Source organism: Scyliorhinus canicula, chromosome 3 (genome assembly GCF_902713615.1).
Source record: "Scyliorhinus canicula chromosome 3, sScyCan1.1, whole genome shotgun sequence".
In the NCBI taxonomy this organism is placed as follows: Eukaryota; Metazoa; Chordata; class Chondrichthyes; order Carcharhiniformes; family Scyliorhinidae; genus Scyliorhinus; species Scyliorhinus canicula.
Window position 1 is genome coordinate 261,135,081 of NC_052148.1, and position 12,642 is coordinate 261,147,722.

Below are 12,642 nucleotides of genomic sequence, written 5' to 3' on the forward strand. Positions count from 1 at the left end.
TTCGCCTCCACTGAAACTATCTATTCGGACAGGTCTGAATGAGGATCTGGAACTGCTGTCCCGCTCCTAGCCTTTTCTGCACACGTGCCTGCAAATCAGCCCAAAATGTATGTGAACGAAGTTATCCCTAGCTGACGCCATATCCTGTTATCAGAACAGCTTTGGAAACAAACAGAGAACCTAAAGTAATTAGTCTGTACAGATGGGAAAATGAGTCACTGCACTGACGATTTGTTGGCCCATTTGAAAAAGAATTGCGGAGGACGCAGGATCTAAAACTGCTGATCTCCTGTAACAGTGTCAAGAGCAAAGTCAAAGAAATAGAAATCGGCCACTTTCATTAACACCAGTTTGAACAGATTGACCTCATGTCACTCTAAAGTGTCATGGTTGCGACCTGATATTACAATAACTCCTGTTCCAATTTATTTATATATTTAAAAAAAAAAATTAGAGTACCCAATTTTGTTTTTCCAATTAAGGGGCAATTTAGCGTGCACCTAACCTGCACATCTTTGGGTTGTGGGGGTGAAACCCACGCAGACATGGGTAGAATGTGCAAACTCCACACGGACAGTGACCCAGGGCCGGGATTCGAACCCAGGCCATCAGTGCCGCAGTCCCCGTGCTAACCACTGCGCCACATGCCGCCTCTCCTGTTCCAATTTAGCGTGGTTGTTGAAAAGCTAGGGTCAGACTACAATCTACAGCGGAAGTTTTAAAGTTTAATTATGGTTGCTCCGAAAAGCTCAATTTCCCCCCAAATTCAAGCTTTGAAGTTGGAGAACTAAAAGAAAAATACAGTCAAATATTTAGGCGTGACGGTCACAGTTATTACCACTCAATTCCACACATGGAGCACCACAATGAGTCCTAACAGAGTTTCATGAAAATAAATCTGATTTATGATTAGCTTAAGCTGCCACAGAATAGTGCCACATTCTGGATGGAATGTTTACACACATCATTTTCCACACAGCAAAATCCGGATTTTGGTCATGTGTCGAGGGATTCAGGAAGAGAAGGGAAATAGATTAAGCTATTCTGTCATTTTTTATTTGAATGTGAAAGATGGTGACAAAGCCACAAATTACTACCCCATATCCAGCTTCTCTTTACTCCTCAAGATCACAGAATCGTTACGGAGTAAAATGAGGCCATTTGTATTTTTTAAAAAACAAATTTTAGAGAGCCCAATTAATTTTTCCCAATTAAGGGGCAATTAGTGTGGCCTGCACATCTTTTGGCTTGTGGAGGCGAAATCCACGCAAACATGGGGAGAATGAGAAGGAGGCCATTCAGCCCATCGTGTTTGCACTGGCTCACCAAATGAGCAATATGACTTAGTGTCATTTCCCTGCCAATTCCCCATACACCTGTGCGTTGTTCCTATTCAAGTAATCATCTCATGCTCACTTGAACGCCTTGATTGAACCGTGGATGTGTCATTGCTTCCTCCATCTGTGCCATTATCCCACACCTCCAAATAAAACCTTCCCTCTGACTGTGGTGCATTATCTCTTCTCAAAGTCCATTGACCAGACCATTCTCCTGCCTACATATGTGGTGACTACAGGATTTTCACAGTAACTTCACTGCAGTGTTAATGTAAGCCTACTTGTGACAATAATAAAGATTATTATTATTATGTTCCTCCACTGTCCTGCTGTGTGGGGCTACTTTCCGATCAGAGCCAGTGCATCTCTACCAAAGAGTTCCATTCCTACCCATCACTGCCAGTCCCAAAGTTCTCTCAATAATCTACTCTTGGATCCCCCATCTCCTGAGCTATATTTTAGGGATTTAGGGGAGATGGGGAGAAGGCAGGAGAATGGGGATGAGAAAATATCAGCCATGATTGAATGGCGGAGCAGACTTGATGGGCCGAGTGGCCTAATTCTGCTCCTATGTCTTATGGTCTTACATGCTGCCCATCTGACATAGGATTAATGTTCACTTGTACACCACTAACACCCAGCTCTACCTCTCCACACTCTGCACTCTCAAGCCATTCATTAACTCGACCATTATCAGATTGTATGTCCAAGACCCAATATTGCATGAGCCTTGACTGTCTCCAGTTAAACATATTGCTCCTTAACAGACTTGCGTACCACTGGTTATTTTACATTGCCTGCCATTGTCTTAAGCTAAGCTGGACTGCAGCTGTGGCATCTTGTTCAATGCTGAGCTGAGCTTCCAACTTCACCCCAAGGACAGCCTATTCCACCTCAGTAACAACGCCTGCCTCCAAAGGAACACAGGGCCTAGGAGTAAGAGTAGGCCTTTGGCCCTTTCGAGCGTGTTCCACCATTTGATAAGGTCATGGCTCATAAGGTTGTGGTTTCAGCTGCATCTTCCTGCCTGATCCCCACAAACCTTGGCTCCCTTGTCTGTCAAAAATGTGTCTAACTCTGCCTTGAATAAATCCAAAGGCCCAATCACCACTGCTTTCCTGGAAAGAGAATTTCATAGAACAGCGACCCTCGGAGAGAAATTCTCCATCGCCATAAAATAATCTCCTATGAAAACAGGCATTGCTATTCCATAACCACTTGAAGCTGTCAATCAAACTGCTAATTTAACAGGTATCCCACTGATAACATGGTTGTAAAATTGGTCATTGCAACACAAATCCTATAATGATCGTCGATAATAGACAGAGTGAAATATCAACCACTGATCCTTTTCTAAAATTTAAAGCCCAGCAGTGTTAAATCCCTCGACCGCGATGGGGGTTCAAACTAGATTTGTCAGTTCTTTGACAGCTTGATAGTTCTTTGACATTCCAATGAGTTTATGCACTTCTTATACACAATTATGTTTACTTTTAACAGTCCCAAAGGGTGCCTTACTTCTCAAAAATAGTGCATTACCTACCCATAAAGATGCTTTACCTCTGCCAAAGTTTTCCTGTTACTCTAACCAAAGGGGTGTCTAACCTCTCCAAAGCTGTACCATTTTCTACCTGGTCTAATATTTACCTGCCAGGTTTCACACTCCTGGCCTCCCAAAATGACACTTCAGAGGAGGCAGCCTATGATTTACAAGGCCAACCGCTTCTGTAAACCACGAACCCCGGACTGACTCCATTCACGTCTCTGCAGAAATAGGAAGTGCTGTGTTCTTAGGCGAGATTTAGGATTTTCTGCCATTTTCGCCATGAGGGAGAATCTTTCCATTATGATGAAAATGTGGGCCCTTGTTTTTAAATCCATCCATGGCGTTATCACTCTTAATCTCTGGGCTTTCTCCAGATTCCCCTGTTCCAAACTATCCGTCCCTCTCATTCGAGTCTTATCGGTCTTCCCTCTCCAGTTCACTATTCACTCACTTAGGTCAAATTCCCCAGAATTAATGTCAATCCACCTGTCTTTTAAAGGCCCTCCTTCAAATCAACCGGCTGGATTCTCTGCCAGAGGGATACTCCGTTTTGCTGGCAGCCCGGGAGTTTCCCGACAGCGTGGGGAAGCCCACAATGGGAAAATCCATTGAGCAACCAGTGTAAAAGAGCATCCCGCCAGCGGGGTGAAATGAAAATGTGGCACGATGGGACAGAGAATCCAGCCCAACATCTTTCACCAAGCTCAAAGTCACACCTCAAAAATCTCCTACTCTGGCTTCACATCAGTTTTCCTTATATCTCTGAAATACCTTGCAACATTTAACAAGATGAACAGGTGCTATGGAAATGCAATTCCTTGTCAACAGTCAGTTTCGTAACAAGCATTCTACAGAGATGCTGGAAACCTCATTACAATACTGATTTAGATGCAGCCCTGGCAGTGCATATTTAGAATTGTTCCGGTATAAAATGTTTTCCAATTACGGTGCATTAAATCAAATCTTTAGGTTGTCATATTAACACACATCTGCAACAAAGGCTTCTTCTCACTAGAGTAAGACAATGGGAAACACAATGGCAGATGCACCGTCCCATGTGCATATCGGAATTATAGTGCAGGATCAGCGGAATATCTTACGATTTAGAAGAATTTAATGTGCTACATAATCCTGATGGTGCAGCCAGTAGACTATTTGGATCCAGGAAGGTGGCAGGTTCAATCTCCGGCCTGTACTGAATGGTAAGGGCAGCACGGTAGCACAGTTGCTTCACAGCTCCAGGGTCCCAGGCTCAATTCCTGGCTTGGGTCACTGACTGTGTGGAGTCTGCACGTTCTTTCCGAGTCTGTGTGGGTTTCCTCAAGGTGCTCCGGTTTCCTCCCACAGTCCAAAGGTGTGCAGGTTAGGTGGATTGACCATGATAAATTGCCCTTAGTGTCCAAAAAAGGTTAGGTGGGGTGACTAGGTTACGGGGATAGAGTGATGGTGTGGGCTTGGGCAAGGCGCTCTTTCCAAGAGCCGGTGCAGACCCGATGGGCCGAATGGCCTCATTCTGCATTGTAAATTCTGTATTGGCCAGAGTGGAGTTAGGGCACTATAACCTGCTTCATTACTAGAATTAGGTTCAGCGGAAATCCTCCATAGTCTATTAGCACACCAGCATTCACCATCACGGACTATAGATGAACAAGGGTACTGTGGAATTAAACCTTGAAGGAGATGACAGGAAGAAACAAAATATATTGAGAAAATTAAAAATAGTTGTAGCTGCGGGCAGCACGGTGGCCTAGTGGTTAGCACAACCGCCTCACGGCGCTGAGGTCCCAGGTTCGATCCCGGCTCTGGGTCACTGTCCGTGTGGAGTTTGCACGTTCTCCCCGTGTTTGCGTGGGTTTCACCCCCACAACCCAAAAATGTGCAGAGTAGGTGGATTGGCCACGCTAAATTGCCCCTTAATTGGAAAAAATAATTGGCTAATCTAAATTTATAAAAAAAAAAAAAAAAAATAGTTGTAGCTGTGGACTTCTGCCAGCAGAGGCCCCCAAAGCAACATAAAATTAATAATTTCAAATCATCTTCTCTAATTTCTGGCTTCTGATAATCAACACTCAATAATGATACAATTAGGAGGGTTACGGTAAAGTGGATAGATTAAACTGTTTGCACGACAGACAAAATTGAAACCAGATATCAAAGAGCAAACACTCAGGTTTTACGTAGTTTTTCTGAACACGCCTGCTCTGAAATGCCATTGGAGTAGCTTTGCCTTATATAATAGCTGGCCCAGAGGGCCACAGGGTCTCTTTTTTGTGATGCAAAACTCTGACTCTAACAGCTCTGATTCAATAAGTTGTGTCAAGTTAGCAGGATCTCCAGGCGGCACAGTGGAGCAGTGGTTAACACTGCTGCCTCATGGCGCCAAGGTTCGATCCCGGGCCCGGGTCACTGCCCTTGTGGAGTTTGCACATTCTCCCCGTGTCTACGTGGGTCTCACCCCCACAACCCAAAGCTGTGCAGGATAGGTGGATTGGCCATGCTCAATTGCAAAACAAAATAATCGGATACTCTAAATTAAAAAAAAAAATAGTTCTTAAAATTAAGGCTCCAGATCGAGCACACTTTATCTGTAAATCGGAAAAATGAACACATCCACTGCCCCTCTTTTTAAACTTCACTGACCTTTAGCACAGGAAAGTTGTTTGTCTGAACTGTTTACCTTGCCGTTTTTGTGGTGAAAATGTCAAAAATAAACTTATTACAGGTACACTGTATATATTATTTAGTGATCCATCTTACTTTTATAGCCATGTTATTTACTTTAGACTAAAGCTAGTCGTAGGCGAATGTAATGTATGTTTATACGCGGTGTGAAAACCATAATTATCTGAAATCCGTAATGCACTTGGCTCCGAAAGTTTCGGATCAGGGATACCTGACCTATATCATACAGAGGATTGCTCCTGGCTTCCAAAAACATTGAATGCTACTGAAACTGGAAGTGGTGCCAACAACAAAACAAAATAGATTGAATATTGCGATGTTCCAGTGCAGCAAGTGCTTTCCGCATTAGTGGAAAATTGCTCTGCTCTGACAGATTAGCAAAACACAACCGTTTAGTGAGAAACTACAGATTGACTAATTACTGTGAGACCGAATGGAGTTCAGAAACGGCAATGTCAAGGTGTGGTGCCTAATTGAATCAGACGATTAGGGCACAGAAGGAGGCCATTTGGCCTGTCAAATCTGCACAGGCTGTCTCAAAGAGCAAACCAGTGAATCACCCTCACCAGTCCCTTCCCCCTATCGCTACATGTCAGGTATTTATCCAATTTCCCTTTGAAGGCAACTTAGAACAGTACAGCACAGAACAGGCCCTTCGGCCCTCGATGTTGTGCCGAGCAATGATCACCCTACTTAAACCCACGTAACCCGTATACCCGTAACCCAACAATCCCCCCATTAACCTTACACTACAGGCAATTTAGCATGGCCAATCCACCTAACCCGCACATCTTTGGACTGTGGGAGGAAACCGGAGCACCCGGAGGAAACCCACGCACACAGGGGGAGGATGTGCAGACTCCACACAGACAGTGACCCAGCCGGGAATCGAACCTGGGACCCTGGAGCTGTGAAGCATTGATGCTAACCACCATGCTACCGTGAGGCTACTTCTGAATCTACTTCCCACTTCTGAATCTGTTTTCCACCACTCTATCAGCCAGCGCATTCCAAATCCTAACTGCGAATTGTGTATGTCAATTTTTCCACACATTTACCTCTGGTTCTTTTGCCAATCGATTTAAACCTGTTCCCTCAGGTTATCAAACTTTCAGGCAAGCTTTCATTCTCTTTACTAATTCTTCATAAATTTAAACATGATTATCCCCTTCGTTTTCACGACTCCAAAGCAGAATAATCCCAATTTTTCTGTAACAGTAATCCATAGAATACAGTGCAGAAGGACGCCATTCGGCCCATCGAGTCTGCAACAACCCTGTGAAAGAGCAACCACGCCCTATCGCGGTAACCCCACCTAACCTGCATGTATTTGGACACTAAAGGGCAATTTAGCGCAGTCAATCCACGTAACCTGCACATCTTTGGATTGTGGGAGGAAACTCACACAGACACGGGGAGAATGTGCAAACTCCACACAGTCAGCCAAGGTCAGAATCGAACCTGGGTCCCTGACGCTGGGAGGCAGCCGTGCTATCCACTGTGCCACTTGTCATCCCTGGAAATATTCTAGTAAATAAATTCTGTACATATATAACAGTGAGTTAGTTTGAAGAATACAGTCCAGCGTCAGTCCTGAAAGTGGAAATAAAAAGACCAGCTTTTAATAACTATGCCAACAAACAACTAAGATTTAGTGGCTACATGGTTTCCCTTTGTCATTTGGAACTGATGGGCAGTGATATAGATCCCACAGAAGTGTGGAATTTATTGCTGTTAGATGACTGTACTCTAGAGAAGTTACTTATTTCACTTTCATACCCAAGTGACATGGAAATATATAATTCAATTTTAAAAGAATACTTTTTGGCACGCTGTAATTGAAATGACCGGAGTCACTACATATTAAAACGCTCGATGACTTAGCATACAAACGCTTACAAAGTTTATTAATGTCAATGCATCACCTCAGGCTTATCTATAAACTTCTTCTTGCTTATACGCCCAATGCTGTCTCCAATTTTCTTGAATGATTTCTTCAAGATGTCTTCAGCCTGATCCACCAGTATCACCGTGTGTCCTGCCCCAGCAGCTACCTAATCAAAACAGAAACACTGATTAATGCACTAGATAAAGGCAAAGTCACCATAGTCCCAGATGACCATCGGCTGCTTTCCCCTTTGAGGGGAAGAGCTGACTGGTGGTGATTTAACCCGAGGATCACCACAGCTCAGGTGAGGGGCAAGGTTGAGAAGACGGGGCCTTCATGAATAACGACAGAGTACTGTGTCACTATAGTGGCACTGGGATCCAACTTAACAATACTCAAAAGATCCAGTAACTAAAATTATCAGACCATACAGGCTGTGATGCCAGAATTCCTCTAGTCAAACACACAGTAAACAGAAACCCCAGATCATGAGATCTTCCAACTCAGGATATTTGTTATAAATTGGGTCAGGAGGCCAGACTGAACATCCAGACTCAACTCTAGAGTCAAACAAGGGAGCTCGGTATCGATGCCTTCAATTTGGCACAGGCAGGTTGCAAAATGTTTTTAAAAAGGTGCAATAGAAGTGAAAATATGGGCTAGAGCTCAGGGGTCAGTCTGGAAAGTGGGAGGGGGCAGTTTGGGGAGGCAGTGGCGCAGTGGTATTGGCACTGGACCAGTAAAACAGAAACCCAGGTTGCTCGTGCTTTCAATCCCGACCCCCTGCACAAACTCTCCTTCATTCTGACTCACTGGGAATCAACCCTTCTGACCCAGCTCTGCACCTTCTCCACATTCGCCGCCCAGTAATAGTTCGGGTTCGGAAGACCCAACCCCTTGCCTGCCTTCCCCTCTGTCGCAGCACCTTTCTAACTCTGGCCACCTTCCCTCCCCATATGAATGATGTAATCCTTCCCTCAATCTCTCTGAAAAAAGCCTTTGGCAGGAACATCGGCAGGCATTGGAAAAGAAATAGAAATCGCGGCAACGCGTTCATTTTAACCGCCTGTACCTGACCGGCCAGTGACAAAGGGAGACCATCCCACCTTGCCAGATCGGCTTTCACTCTCCTCACCAAACTAGAAATGTTGTACCTGCGGAGTCCTCCCCAGTCCCGGGCAACCTGCACCCCCAGATACCTAAAGTGAGTCCCTGCCCTACGGAATGGCAGCCCCCCCCACCCCTGGCCAAGACACCATAAAATACTCACTCTTGTCTAGGTTTAGTTTGTACCCCGAGAAAGACCAAAACACTCGAAGCAGCTCCAATATTCCCCCTATCAACACACCCGGTTCCGGCACGTATAAAGAACAAAGAACAAAGAAAATTACAGCACAGGAACAGACCCTTCGGCCCTCCAAACCTGCGCCGACCATGCTACCCGTCTAAACTAAAATCTTCTGCACTTCGTGGGTCCGTATCCCTCTATTCCCATCCTATTCATGTATTTGTCAAGATGCCCCTTAAATGTCACTATCACCCCTGCTTCCACCACCTCCTCCGGCAGCGAGTTCGAGGCACCCACTACCCTCTGTGTAAAAGGACTTGCCTCGTACATCTCCTCTAAATCTTGCCCCTCGCACCTTAAACCGATGCCCCCTAATAATTGACCCCTCTACCCTGGGAAAAAGCCTCTGACTATCCACTCTGTCTATGCCCCTCATAATTTTGTAGACCACTATCAGGTCACCCCTCAACCTCCGTCGTTCCAGTGAGAACAAACTGAGTTTATTCAACCAATCCTCATAGCTAATGCCCTCCATACCAGACAACATCCTGGTAAATCTTTTCTGCACCCTCTCTAAAGCCTCCACATCCTTCTGGTAGTGTGGCGACCAGAATTGAACACTATACTCCAAGTGTGGCTTAACTAAGCTTCTATACTTCTATACAGCTGCAACATGACTTGCCAATTCTTATACTCAATGCCCCGGCCAATGAAGGCAAGCATGCCGTATGCCTTCTTGACTACCTTCTCCACCTGTGTTGCCCCTTTCAGTGACCTGTGGACCTGTACACTTAGATCTCTCTGACTTTCAATACTCAAGGGTTCTACCATTCACTGTATATTCCCACTGAATAATAGCAAGTCATCGGCATATAAGGACACCCTCTGCTCTTCCCCCCCCGCACTATTCCTTTCCATACCCCGAACGTCTTAATGCGATGGCCAACGGCTCAATCGCGAGTGCAAACAGCAGGGGGGACATAAGACATCCCTGCTTAGTCCCACGGTGGAGAGATAAGTATCTCGAGCTGATGTTGTTTGTGCGGTCACTCGCCCTCAGCTCCTTATATAATAGCTTTACCCAATTCACAAATCTTGGTCCAATCCCAAACTGCTCCAGAACTGCCATCAAGTACCCCCATTCTACCCAGCCAAACGCCTTCTCAGCGTCCAATGCCACAACCACCTCTGTTTCCTTCCCCTCCGCCAGTGCCATACGACGTTCAATACCCTTCTAACGTTTGAAAAGAGCTGCCTCCTTCTCAGGAACCCCGTCTGATCTTCACCTATCCCCTTTTGGGAGGCACTCCTCCAGCCAACCTGCCAGCACCTTCGCCAATACTTTTGCGTCCACATTCAGAAGCGATATGGGCCTATATGACCCACACTCCGTCGGGTCCTTATTTTTTTTAGCAACAGGGAAAGCGATGCCTGCCCCAAAGTTTGTGGTAACACCTCATGCCCTATCGCCTCTTCAAACATCCCCACCATCAGGGGTGCCAGAACTTTTATCCTAGAATTTTTTATAATATTCCACCGGAAACCCATCCGGCCCTGCCACCTTCCCCGACTGCATCGTCGCAATCGCATCCTTTATCTCCTGCTCCACTATCGCTCCGTCTAATGTAGCCCTGTCCCCCTCCCCTAACCTTGGGTACTCCAACCCATCTAGAATTTCCTGCATCTCACGGTCTCCCCCAGGTGGCTCTGACCTGTACAATCTCTCATAAAATTCCTCAAAAACCTTGTTAATCAGATCCAGAGCCAACACCAACTTCCATGCCCTATCCCTCACCTGCACAAATTCCCTTACCGCTGCTTCCCTCCGGAGCTGACCTGCTAACATACTTATCTCCATACTCGTAAACTGCACCCCTTGCTCGTCTCAGTTGGCGCACCGCCTTCCTGGTAGATAGTCGGTCAAAGCTCGCCTGTAGTTCCTTCCTCTTTTCCAACTTCGCTGCGTCCCCATCTTCTGCATAACTCCTATCTATGTCCAACATCTCAACTATTACCCTCTGCCGCTCCACCCTCTCCTCTTTGTCCACCCTGGCCTTAAATGAAATCACCTCCCCCCTCACCACCGCCTTTAGAGCCTCCCAGACAACTGCCTTCGACACCTCACCCGTACAGTTGAAACCTACAAATTCCTTAATTATCTTTTCAATTTTGTCACAGAACACTTGGTCCCCCAAAAGCCCCACGTGTAATTTCCACCCCGGACTCTGCGCTACCCCCTTCTCCAGCACCATGTCCACCCAAAGCGGAGCATGATCTGACATTGCAATTGCCAAGTATTTCGACCCCTTAACCCCAGCCAGCAAAGCCTTCCCCACCACAAAAAAGTCGATCCGCGAGTATACCTTATGGACTGCTGAGAAAAACGAGTACTCCCGTTCCCTCGGGTGCAGAAACCTCCGAAGGCGAACCCCTCCCATTTCCACCATTAGCCTAGTCAACGCCTTCGCTCCCCCCCCGCCACTGATGGGACCCGCGAGCACGGCCGTGACCTGTCCAACCTTGGTTCCTGCACCAAGTTCCAGTCCCCCCCCCCCCCAACTATCAGTTCGTGTGTGTCCAAGTCGGGGATGGCCCCAAACACCTTCTTTGGAATCCCACATCGTCCCAATTGGGACCGTATACACTGAACAGCGCCACTAATCTCCCCTCCAGCGCCCTGTCACAATCACGTATCTACCCCCCTAACCTGCCACCACCTTCTCCATCTGGAAGCGTACTCTTTTGCTGACCATTACCGCTACCCCTTGAGCCCTTCCATCAAATCCAGACTGAAACACCTGACTAACCCAGCCCTTTTTAAGTCTCACCTGGTCCTTCACCCTCATGTGAGTCTCCTGCAGCATTGCTACATCGGCTTTCAAACTTTTAAGATGCGCAAGCACCCTTGACCTCTTGACCGGACCTCCTAACCCCCTCACGTTCCACGTGACTACCCTAACTGGGGGTCTCTCACCCCTCCCCCACCCTTCTTATCCACCATCATCATACCACCGGGCCCTGCCCCATGAGCCTGACCCGCCCCTATCCATTATTAACATCGAACCCCTTCCCCCCTCTCAAAACCCCCCCCTACATTTTGTCTCAAAAAAACATCTCCCAGCATCAATTCCCCTCCCCCCCCTTTCGCTCGCCTCGTAGGCCCATCGAAACCTGCTAACCAGGCTCCAATGTCCGCAGCCCTCCTCTCACCTCACTTCCGTTCACTAGCCAACTTTAGTTAGCTAGCGCGGGTGGCGCCCCGCCGCCAAGATATACCGTCCCCTCCCACCCACTCCCAGAGAAAAGAAAAAACAAAAACAACAATCCAACCCATACAATTCACTAAACTAAGATATAACCGTCGCAAAACAGAATGGCAATCAACCCAACCAATAACTTGAACTCTGTAACAATGTGAAGTGAAGTAAATTACAATACACGCCAGTAAAAAGTAAGTTATAGCATTTACACATTTTCCAGCTCCCCAATCACAGTCCACAGTCTCTCTCTTCCAGCTCCGCTCCTCACGTCTGTGCCAAGCCTTCTGCCCTCACGAACGCCTCAGCCGCCTCCGCTGTCTCAAAATAAAAGTCTTTGGCATCATACGTCACCTCATACCAAATCGCACCACCTTTTTGTACAGTGCCGCCTTCACTCGCCCGAACGCCGCTCGTCTTTTTGCCAAATACACCGTCAAGTTCTGGTAGATCCGAACTCTAGCACCACCCCACTGCACCTCGTGCTTCTGCTTCGCCCAGCTTAACACCTTCTCCTTCATGCAGTACTCACGGAAGCAGATAATTACTGTTCTTGGCAGCTCATTCACTTTGGGCTTCGGCCTTAATTACCGATGAGCTCGGTCCAGCTCGTACCGGGAGGTGTTCTCACCCTCGCCCATCAG

General features: G+C 46.7%; 1 protein-coding gene across 1 annotated transcript in view; it reads right to left on the reverse strand.

Moving 5' to 3' along the window:
- The window catches only part of hadh (hydroxyacyl-CoA dehydrogenase), a 49,006-nt gene that overhangs the window by 21,452 nt on the left and 14,912 nt on the right, over positions 1 to 12,642 (reverse strand). Inside the window, exon 2 of the mRNA XM_038792694.1 lies at positions 7,491 to 7,619. Within this exon, the coding sequence (XP_038648622.1) occupies positions 7,491 to 7,619 (129 nt within the window). The remainder of the gene's footprint in view (positions 1 to 7,490; positions 7,620 to 12,642) is intronic.